The 12,492-nt window shown below is 38.5% G+C and overlaps 1 protein-coding gene and 1 pseudogene across 1 annotated transcript in view; one reads left to right on the top strand and one right to left on the bottom strand.

Annotated features, from left to right (window-relative positions):
- The window catches only part of lcp1 (lymphocyte cytosolic protein 1 (L-plastin)), a 37,727-nt gene that overhangs the window by 16,563 nt on the left and 8,672 nt on the right, over window positions 1-12,492 (bottom strand). The window contains exons 2-5 of the mRNA XM_067444656.1: window positions 10,359-10,448; window positions 6,108-6,271; window positions 2,866-2,989; window positions 840-972 (exon numbers count right to left, since the gene is read on the bottom strand). Of these exons, the coding sequence (XP_067300757.1) occupies window positions 840-972; window positions 2,866-2,989; window positions 6,108-6,271; window positions 10,359-10,425 (488 nt within the window). The 5' untranslated portion in view covers window positions 10,426-10,448. The remainder of the gene's footprint in view (window positions 1-839; window positions 973-2,865; window positions 2,990-6,107; window positions 6,272-10,358; window positions 10,449-12,492) is intronic.
- On the top strand, window positions 1,247-1,362 carry LOC137076222 (5S ribosomal RNA; annotated as a pseudogene).

Here is a 12,492-nt window from a genome sequence, read left to right as displayed (position 1 = left end):
ATGTATGGATGAATAAATGGATGGATGGATAATGATAGAGGAATGGATGTGGGGATAAATAAATGGATGGATGGATGGATGGATAATGATAGAGGATTGGATGTATGGATGAATAAATGGATGGATAATGATAGAGGAATGGATGTGGGGATAAATGGATGGATGGATGGATGGATGGATGGATGGATGGATGGATAATGATAGAGGAATGGATGTATGGATGAATAAATGGATGGATGGATGGATAATGATAGAGGAATGGATGGATGGATGTGTGGAGGAATAAATGGATAAATTAATGGATGGATGGAGAAATGGATGGATAATGATAGAGGAATGGATGGATGGATGGATGGATGGATGGAGGAATGGATGGACAATGATAGAGGAAAGGATGGATGGATGTGTGGATGAATAAATGGATAAATTAATGGATGGATGGAGGAGTGGATGGATAATGATAGAGGAATGGATGAATGGATGTGTGGATGAATAAATGGATAAATGAATGGATGGATGGAGAAATGGATGGATAATGATAGAGGAATGGATAGAGGGATGGACAATGATAGAGGAATGGATGGAGGGATGGTGATAGAGGAAAGGATGGATGGATGTGTGGATGAATAAATGGATAAATTAATGGATGGATGGAGGAGTGGATGGATAATGATAGAGGAATGGATGGAGGGATGGTGATAGAAGAAAGGATGGATGGGTGGGTGGAGGAATGGATTGATAGTGATAGAGGTATGTATGGATGGGTGGAGGAATAAATGGATGGATGGGGAAAGGATGGATGGAGAGTTCCCTGTTAGCCGGGTTTATGCTGCAGGTACCAGAGTACGATGCCGTCTCCCACTGCGGTGAACAGATCGTTGGAGCTGGGGTCCATTGGGAGGACGTGCTGGCAGTCCGGGTCTTTCTCCAAGGCTTTATTCACCCAGTTCACAAAAGCCACTTTCTCCTCCTCTACACACACACACACACACACACACACACACACACACACACACACACACACACACACACACACAGCATTATGATTATCAATGGGATCTTGCACGTAACACATATACTAGATGCCGAATTGGACATTCAAGACTCACTCATTCATATTTATTGAAGGGGGAAGAGAAACCGGTCTGTGATTTGTGTAAGAATTTCACGAGTGTAAAACATATTTTAATGAAATGTCCTTTTTTAAATAATATTAGACAACGGTTTTATTCAGAAAATACATTTTACCAGCAGCCATATCACCCTGTAGCCCAAGACTGGTTTCCCACTGAAGCTAAGCAGGGCTGAGCCTGGTCAGTACCTGGATGGGAGACCAACTGGGAAAACCAGGAGCTGCTGGTAGAGGTGTTAGTGAGGCCAGCAGGGGGCGCTCACCCTGTGGTCTGTGTGGGTCCTAATGCCCCAGTATAGTGATGGGGACACTATACTGTCAATGAGTGCCGTCCTTCGGATGAGACGTTAAACCGAGGTCCAGACTCTCTGTGGTCGTTAAAAATCCCAGGATGTCTTTCGGAAAAAGAGTAGGGGTGTAACCCCGGCATCCTGGCCAAATTTGCCCATTGGCCTCTGTCCATCATGGCCTCCTAATAATCCTCATATCCTGATTGGCTTCATCACTCGGTCTCCTCTCCACCAATCAGCTGGTGTGTGGTGAGCGTTCTGGCGCAATATGGCTGCCGTCGCATCATCCAGGTGATGCTGCACATTGGTGGTGGTTGAGGAGACTCCCCCCTTCTATGTAAAGTGCTTTGAGTGCCTTGAAAAGCGCTATATAAATCAAACGCATTATTATTATTATTATTATTAATGGATATTTTTAAAAAGGTTTCTCCTGCAGTAATCTTAGAATTTTTGTCAAATATTCAATTGAAAGATTCGATGTAATTGTTGTTATTATCCGGTTGTTAAGGCTGACGTCACGCAGCAGCGCTTCCGGGTCCAAGCGCTCTATCTTATACCACAAGAAAACTACACACGGTGCTAATATACACACACACAATGTGGTGTAATACTACAAAAAAAAAGTTATAATAATAACCTTTTTCTCCATACCTTTTTAAGATAAAATTGTTAAATTATTGTAAACAATGTATTGAAGTGATACTGCTGATTGCCATGAATATAGCCAATGATGCTGCAGTGGCATTCAATTATAAATAAATAAATAAATCATGTGTGTGTGTGTGTAGGCATGTTTTTGTGACATATGAGGACACAAATGTGTATAATGCCATGGGTATGACACAGGTATTACAGGAGAGGGTGAAATATGAGGACATTACCCATGGCCCCACTTTACAAAAGGCTTATAAATCACACAGGAGGAGTTTTTTTTATAGAAAGAAAACATGCACAATGTTTTGTGTGTGTGTGTGTGTGTGTGTGTGTGTGTGTGTGTGTGTGTGTGTGTGTGTGTGTGTGTGTGTGTGTGTGTGTGTGTGTGTGTGTGTGTGTGTGTGTGTGTGTGTGTGTGTGTGTGTGTGTGTGTGTGTGTGTGTGTGTGTGTGAGAGAGAGAGAGTGTGTGTGTGTGTGTGTGTGTGTGTGTGTGTGAGAGAGAGAGAGTGTGTGTGTGTGTGTGTGTGTGTGTGTGTGTGTGTGTGTGTGTGTGTGTGTGTGTGTGTGTGTGTGTGTGTGTGTGTGTGTGTGTGTGTGTGTGTGTGTGTGTGTGTGTGTGTGTGAGAGAGAGAGTGTGTGTGTGTGTGTGAGGGGGTAGATTTAGGGGCAGTGTAAGGGGATAGAAAATACGGTTTGTACAGTATAAAAACCATTACGCCTAGAGAATGTCCCCATATGTCACAAAAACAAACGTGTGTGTGTGTGTGTGTGTGTTTGTTTTGACTCACCAGAGTACGAGTGCTGCGTTCCGGACTGTTCTGAGGTTCCAGCCACTGAGCAGATGCCCTCCTTCTTATTAATTGCTTTGCGGAAGGTCTTGGCCACTTCTGAGCTCTTCAAATCATGAACCACCTGAGACACACACACACATGGACGACCTTTAGGAAGACTGGACAGGTGATCATTTCTACACCACGAGTGCAGCAGTTCTCAACTACACTCTTAAAAATAAAGGTTCTTAAATGGTTCTTTGGCAGGGTGTATGGTTCCAAGAACAACCTTTAATATCCAAAGATCCTTTCCATTGCACAAAAGGTTATTTTTAGTGCAAAAAGGTTCTTTAGACTAATAACATGTTTAGAAAAAAATGGTTCTTTAAAGAACCATTCGCAAAACAGTTCTTTGGGGAACCAAAAAGGGTTCTTCTATGGCATCACTGTGAAAAACCCATTTTTAGTTCTTCCTGGCACCTTTAATTTTAAGGGTGTAGGGTCTCAGATTGGCTTAAAATCAATTAAAAAAAATTATATATTATAAATAATATAAGTTGCATTTGTAATAGGTTCATTCCGTGTCAGCTCAATCAGATGTCCCTTGCTGAAAACATTTATTTGGGTCATTTTTTATCTGGGGAAAGAAAGACATAAATGAAGAAGTAAACCAGCATATTAAATGTAATGGCTGTATTTTAACTGACCAATCCACTGTTTTGTAGAGGAGGGTCAAAATGGCCAGATCATCTGAGATTTGGAGCCAAATTACAGGGGGGTAAAAATGACTTTAGAAAGATGGCAGCGTCATTATTTTATGTTTACTCAGAGATTGGCAGGTTTATTAGTTATATCATTGACTTGTGCAATCTTTGTTGCATTATATCCCAATGGTGACAGCTCTAAACTGTGTTGTGTTTGTTGCCCCAAGTTTGCTTGCCCTTCAACTCAAGGAGTATTCAAGATATATTAATACCCTTTTATATCCTGGATCTTAACAAACTTTTCTTTTGATATCTTCATTTTTCAGGCCCTATATGGCTCAATCCCAGAGATATTGGGATGTCAATGTGGTAACATTTTGTTTCTGCGATACTATTGAAAATGGGTAAAATTCAACCAATTGAATATTGAGATCCCCATATCTCTGGGATTGAACCGTATAGAGCCTTGAAAATGAAGTTTACAAAAGAAAGGTTTGTTAAAAAACAGAATCTAAAATCATATTGAGATGTCTTAAATGTTTTCTGAGTGACAGGCATGTAAACTTTGGAACAATTATATTTATTGTACTCAGACAGGTATATTTTATAGAATAAACCTATCTGAGTACAATAAATATAATTATGCAATAATATTATGCAATTCTGTTGATAGAAAAAAAAGAGATACATTTCTAGTTTCTACATTATTTCTTCTTCAGATATTCCTCTTTAAAAGAAAAAAGTATCAACTGAATGCAAAGTGACCACACTTGGTTTTTGACCACTGAAAATGTTAACAATTGACCGATTTACTGATGGAGCCACATTAAGATCTCCACATCTCTGGGATTGAACCATATAGGGCCTTTAAAATGGAGATCCCAATAGAAAAGTTTGTTAAGAACCAGAATCTAAAAGGATATTAAGATATCTTCAGTTCTTCTTGAGTTACAGGCAAGCAAACTTGAGGCAACAAACACAAGAAGTGCTTTTCCGCCAGTTTAGAGCTGTCACCATTGGGATATAATGCAACAAAGATTGCACAAGTCAACAGATTTTACTAATAAACCTGCCGATCTCTGAGTAAACATAAAATAATGACGCTGCCATCTTTCTAAAGTCATTTTTACCCCCCTGTAATTTGGCTATAAATCATTTGACCCAAAAAAAATCATAATTTTGACCCTCCCTCTAAAAAACAGTGAATTACTCAGTAAATACACTGCAAAAAATGCTCCTCTTACTTAATATTTTTGTCTTGTTTCTAGTCAAAATTTCTAAAAATTCTTACATTAAGAAACATTTACTAGACAGGCAAAAATTATTGTCTTGTTTTGGGGAAAATAACTCAAAATGAAGAGAGTTTTTGCTTCAAATAAGATAAATAATCTGCCATCTTATTTTAAGCAAAAACTCTCTTCATTTTGAGTTATTTTCCCCAAAACAAGACAATTACTTTTGCTTGTCTAGTAAATACTTCTTGTTTTAAGAATTTTTAGATGTTTGGACTAGAAACAAGACAAAAATACTGAGTAAGAGGAGCATTTTTTTGCCGTGCATACAGCCCTGACATGTAATATTTTGGCTTTCATCACTATTTATGTTTGTGTAGAGCAACAAAATCAAATATTTGAGTCGGTGCAGTTTCTAAGAATTCGCTTGATTTTGATATTAGCATTTGTAAGTGGTCTTCTCTCGCTCATGGTAGACAGGTGACCTTTGACCTGACCAGTGTTGGGTAAGTTACTCTAAAAAAGTAATCAATTACTAGTTACTAATTACCTCTTCAATAGTGTAATTAGATTACTGTACAAATGACTCTCTCCAAAAAGTATTTAATTACTTACTAAATCCTAAATCAACCTGGAGTTAAGCGATTCAAGGGTAGACATGAAACGGCTCTTTTAATTCCTTCAAATAAATAATATAAAACTACATTAATTACTCTTATTAATTGACCAAAGTATTACAAATGTGAGAAGGATACATAAAAACATGCATTTTAATCTTAGACTTGAATTATGTATAATTATATTTAGTATTTAGTTAAATTATTTTATTTTGATTTTCTAAAACCATTGGCATATCCCATATGTGTATTATAGTCCGTCTCTCTTGTTAACAAAAAGGACAGTGGAAACATAACAAGGACAGTTCTAAGAAAGAAAAAAAATAATAATATTAATTAAGAAAAAATTAATAAATAATAAGTAAATAAATAAATAGGAAATACAGTTATGAATCTGTCATATGATGCGAATTGCGTTGAAACAACATTCATATATATGAACTACAAATAGAAGGAGGAAGAAAATAAAATGACAGTAGAAGTACAAACAATAAACAGAAGAACAGCAACTAAAAAAATAAAAATAAAACAGAAGAGAAAGAAAGAACAAACTTTTTTTAAATACATAGAATAATAAATAATAAATAATATTAAGTTCAATTGCATCAGAAGTAAAAGTAATTAAATTACAGAACAAATGAGAGTAATCCCTTACTTTACTTTTTCAAGGGAGAAGTAATTAAATTACAGCCAACACTGGACCTGACCTTGGCAAACTCATCGAAGGTGATCTTCCCGTCCTGGTTGAGGTCCATGGTCCGGCTGAGCTCCTGGACGATCTCGCGGATGCGGTATCCTGGCAACGGGAGGTTGGCTGCTTTGAAGAGGTCGGTCAGCTCATCTGTGCTGATGTAACCGTTACCGTCCACATCTTCAAGAAAAGGTCAAAGGTCAGTCCCACTGCACATTAGAGTACAGGCAAATACAGCATGACCAGTGGAGTCCGAATCACTCCAATGAACGAATCATTTAATGAATCGCTCAAAAAGACTCAGAATGTCTCAAATGAAGATTAAGATTGGCTTCAATCCTTGTTTTAGTATTATTTATATTCTATTATAGTATTTTAATTAGCTTTTATTTTTATATTTTCAGTTTTCATTTTAATTTTAGTTTTTATTTATTTAGCTATTGTTTATTTCAGTTTTAGTCATTTTACTACCATCCATCCATCCATCCATCCATCCATCCATCCATCCATCCATCCATCCATCCATCAATTCACTCATCCATCCATCCATCCATCCATCCATCAATTCACTCATCCATCCATCCATCCATCCATCCATCCATCCATCCATCCATCCATCCATCAATTCACTCATCCATCCATCCATCCATCCATCAAGCCACTCATCCATCCATCCATCAATCCACTCATCCACTTATCCATCCATCCATCCATCCATCCATCCATCCATCCATCAATCCATCAATCCATCAATCCATCAATCCATCAATCAATCCATCCATCCATCCATCAATCAATCCATCCATCAATCCATCCATCAATCCATCCATCAATCCATCCATCCATCCATCCATCCATCCATCCATCCATCCATCCATCCATCAATCCATCAATCCATCAATCCATCCATCCATCCATCCATCCATCCATCCATCCATCCATCCATCCATCAATCCATCAATCCATCCATCCATCCATCCATCCATCCATCCATCCATCCAGATTAAGATTGGCTTCAATCCTTGTTTTAGTATTATTTATATTCTATTATAGTATTTTAATTAGCTTTTATTTTTATATTTTCAGTTTTCATTTTAGTTTTTATTTATTTAGCTATTGTTTATTTCAGTTTTAGTCATTTTACTACCATCCATCCATCCATCCATCCATCAATCCACTCATCCATCCATCCATCCATCCATCCATCCATCCATCCATCCATCCATCCATCCATCCATCAATCTATCCATCCATCCATCCATCAATCTATCCATCCATCCATCCATCCATCCATCCATCCATCCATCCATCCATCCATCCATCCATCCATCAATCCACTCATCCATCCATCCATCCATCCATCCATCCATCCATCCATCCATCAATCCACTCATCCATCCATCCATCCATCCATCCATCCATCCATCCATCAATCTATCCATCCAACTGTAAGACTGAAAAAACTAGTATATGCCGAAATGTCTGAATGAAGAACAAGGACTCTCTGAGAAAATAAAGGAAATTAACATCTGAACTGTCCCTCACACACCACTGGAGACGCAAGTCTCACCTCACTATCAGCTAATCTACATCTTTCCCCGTTGACCCCCTCTCCCCCAATTCCTTCTCTCTCTCATGCTGAGATCACTGAAGATACATCCTGAATCTCTATATTACAATGTCAATCCTCACGATACAGTATTATATGTGTTTGATATCGTTTGAAATGTCTCAGTGCGACTGGTACAAAGATCTCATCCTCACAGAAGTTAACCAAATCATAGTCAATGTTTTAAGGGTTTAAAGATATCTTTCCTTGGTGTATGGTGGGTGTGGCTTTCAGCCATTTGGCCTCTCTTCTAATCAGGTCTATAGGACCCGATCAATGCAAATTCCTATTGTGAACTGGTGTTTCCATTTGAAAGGGTTTCAAATGGTTCTGGGTATGCATCTGGTTCTGGCTATTTAAGGAAATGTTGCAAAGAGCTCAGGGCTTGACACTTTAAACCGGTCAGCCCGTAATGCTGGATGTCTCAAGATAGCCAGCATTATGTAATTTCCAGAAGTCAGGTATAGATTTCATTCTTTACTTCAGACTATTTGATGTTATATATGGATTACCTTTGAATTGATTATGTAATTGGCTTTATACATTTACCTGACTGTTAAATAAATTGTTACACTTTGATTGATTCTGACTTGCTCTGGAACTATTCAGGTTGGATATAATTTCAACAAAGGGTTAAAAGGAATAATTAAATGTGTACTTAAACTATTAAACATAATGACCAAATAACCAATGGCATTCTAACCTAAATTCTAAATTATGATTAAATGGAGTCAGATAACGAGGAATTGGAATAAAAATCCCTTTTGCCCCGCTGAAAAGACGAACGCGCAGCGACCTTCACCCGCCGATCGTTAGCCTCCATTGGGAAGATTTGGGCGGCCTTACAATTAATCCATCAATCCATCCATCAATCCATCCATCCATCAATCCATCCATCAATCCACTCATCCATCCATCCATCCATCAATCCATCCATCAATCCATCCATCCATCAATCCATCCATCAATCCATCCATCAATCCATCCATCCATCAATCCATCCATCAATCCATCCATCAATCCATCCATCCATCAATCCATCCATCAATCCATCCATCCATCAATCCATCCATCAATCCACTCATCCATCAATCCATCCATCAATCCACTCATCCATCCATCCATCCATCCATCAATCCACTCATCCATCCATCCATCCATCAATCCACTCATCCATCCATCCATCAATCCACTCATCCATCAATCCTCTCATCAATCCACTCATCCATCAATCCTCTCATCAATCCTCTCATCAATCCACTCATCCATCAATCCATCCATCAATCCACTCATCCATCAATCCTCTCATCAATCCTCTCATCAATCCACTCATCCATCAATCCATCCATCAATCCACTCATCCATCCATCCATCCATCCATCCATCCATCCATCCATCAATCCACTCATCCATCAATCCTCTCATCAATCCATCCATCATCCATCCATCCATCAATCCACTCATCCATCAATCCTCTCATCAATCCATCCATCCATCAATCCACTCATCCATCCATCCATCCATCCATCCATCCATCAATCCACTCATCCATCCATCCATCCATCCATCAATCCACTCATCCATCCATCCATCCATCCATCCATCCATCCATCCATCCATCCATCCATCCATCAATCCACTCATCCATCAATCCTCTCATCAATCCACTCATCCATCAATCCTCTCATCAATCCACTCATCCATCAATCCATCCATCAATCCACTCATCCATCCATCCATCCATCAATCCACTCATCCATCAATCCTCTCATCAATCCATCCATCCATCCATCCATCCACTAATCCATCAATCCTCTCATCAATCCATCCATCCATCCATCCATCCATCCATCCATCCATCCATCCATCCATCCATCAATCCATCCATCCATCCATCCATCCATCCAGATTAAGATTGGCTTGAATCCTTGTTTTAGTATTATTTATATTCTATTATAGTATTTTAATTAGCTTTTATTTTTATATTTTCAGTTTTCATTTTAATTTTAGTTTTTATTTATTTAGCTATTGTTTATTTCAGTTTTAGTCATTTTACTACCATCCATCCATCCATCCATCAATTCACTCATCCATCCATCCATCCATCCATCCATCCATCCATCCATCCATCCATCCATCCATCCATCCATCCATCCATCCATCCATCAATTCACTCATCCATCCATCCATCCATCCATCCATCCATCCATCCATCCATCCATCCATCCATCAATTCACTCATCCATCCATCCATCCATCCATCCATCCATCCATCAATTCACTCATCCATCCATCCATCCATCCATCCATCCATCCATCCATCCATCCATCCATCCATCAATCAATCCACTCATCCTTCCATCCATCAATCCACTCATCCATCCATCAATCCATCAATCCACTCATCCATCCATCAATCCATCAATCCACTCATCCATCCATGACCAAATATCCAGCATGACCAGTGGAGTCCGAATCAATCCAATGAGCGAATAATTGTAATGAATCGCTCAAAAAGACTCAGAATGTCTCAAATGTAGATTAAGATTGGCTTCAATCCTTTGAATCCAAAAGTACTAAAAAGGATTCCTAATAAAATTGCTGAGGATCCGGAAGTGTTACGAGGAATCCGATTTGAACCCTTTTACCCCCACTCACCGACTTTGCTGAAGGCCTCTCTCAGTTCCTCCATCTCGTCCACGGGGATGTGTTTTGTGTCCGCCATCTTTCACTGTCACAATAGATCACCTGTGAACAAGAGAGAGACTATGTTTGTGTTTCTCCCTCTAAAAATTAATATCTAAAGCTTAGATGTCTTTCACATTTATTCTACATCATATTGCAAACCATTTGATTTTTAACGTTCACTTAAGACATAACCGACTGTGTTTACGAGGATATTTTGACATATTTTTGTGTGTATTTGTCCATTCAAGTGCAAAAAGATGCTTGAGAACTCACTATCAGTATGAGAGGTGGCTTTCTGTGCACTTTGGATGTGTGCGCAACACAGAAAATGGCATGCGGGTCTTACGCTTGAATGGTTTAAAGTCGTATTAAAATCCACACAAAGGAATCGATATGAGGAATCAAAATTTCCATTTTAAAACAAGTATCCGATTCCTGACTTATCTGATTCTTGAATTGGAACTGATTTTCGGTCCCCAACCCTATCAATGATGGGGTTAATTAAACAGTGGAGTAGTTAGATGAAGCAGGCGATACTTCAGACGCCCTCTGTTTGTGTCTCTCTGATGATGATTTGTGTCTGTGAGAGTGAAATTGTGCAGTTAAAAAAAAAAACCTTTTGCTAACCTTCCCATTAGTAATGAAAACGTAACTTCTAAATGTTATCCGAAAAATCTAACCGTCCAGTATTTTAAATGTTTTAAAACGTTTTTTCTTGGTTGTGAATGTTATAGTCCTCATGAAATCAAAAGTTACCCTATTCACTTTGTTAGTACATTTATCCCCGAACAGAGAAACTGTTCGGACCAATGAGATCATCAGGGCGGGCTTTAGACGATGATGGACAGATGATCAACAGAAACTGACCAATGAGATCATCAGGGCGGGCTTTAGACGATGATGGACAGATGATCAACAGAAACTGACCAATGAGATCATCAGGGCGGGCTTTAGCCGATGACGGACAGATGATCAACAGAAACTGACCAATGAGATCATCAGGGCGAGCTTTAGCCGATGACGGACAGATGATCAACAGTAACGTAATCATCACGTCATATAAATAATAAAATAATAAGGCTAAAGGAAATGCAAAACAATTACACCTGTATAGCAGTGCCGGCCCGTGAGGTTGTGGGGCCCTAGACAAGATTATAAAAATGTAAAAATTGGTACCACTGGTGTAAAAAAAATGATCTTAAGATTGAGGGGCCCCCAAGATAAGGCGGGGCCCTAGGCGACCACCTATATTGCCTAATGGAAAGGCCAACTCTGCTGTATAGTCAGACGTGGACAAAGTACACAACTCTATTACTTGAGTAAAAGGAAAAGTACTACTGGTCAAATATTACTCCGTTACAAGTGAAAGTTGTAGAAACAGATTTTTACTTCAGTAAAAGTACAGAAGTATTTGTTTTCAAAAGTACTTTAGTATCAAAAGTAAATTTCCTTTTTTATGTCGCCGCATTATTGTATTATAGTTGTATAAATGCACATTATGCCATCATGGTTTAAGCCAGTCAGTGACGCTCCATCTGACATACTAGCATACGACTAACTTAAACTCATTTAAATACTTGTAGAAAAGTTACAAAGCTCTTTATAAAGCTGCTGTCACTTTAAGGCCGAACGCACGGATCCAATACACTGATACACATCTGATATTCTCACACTTTACTCTTCTCTTTCTCCCAGACGTTTATATTTTTAATATTTTATAAGACATGCATCAAGTGTATGCCGACTAAACTAATCTTGATTTTTGTTTTAAACTGAAACATACTTTCAAAGTATGGCTATAAGTGCACACACTTTTTTTTACCATTTTGCTATGAACAGATCAGTGGTCGAAAAAAGTTGGGGAAATGTATATGACTATACGAGTAATTCCTGATAAACTGTCTGCAACAACAAAACACCTTTTAAAGAAGGAAAAACTCATCCACCGACTTTCAGAGCTGCGACAGAAACGACTTTTGACCTTGATAGAAATGTAACCCGAAAAGGACGATATTTGTCTTTCAAATGTAGTGAAGTAAAAGCCATAAGTTTCCAGAAAAAATTATACTCCAGTAAAGTACAGATACTCAAAAGTTGAACTTAA

Source organism: Pseudorasbora parva, chromosome 5, assembly GCF_024679245.1.
Source record: "Pseudorasbora parva isolate DD20220531a chromosome 5, ASM2467924v1, whole genome shotgun sequence".
In the NCBI taxonomy this organism is placed as follows: Eukaryota; Metazoa; Chordata; class Actinopteri; order Cypriniformes; family Gobionidae; genus Pseudorasbora; species Pseudorasbora parva.
The sequence above is the reverse complement of the archived record's forward strand: the minus strand, read 5'-3'. Positions and strand labels throughout refer to the sequence as shown.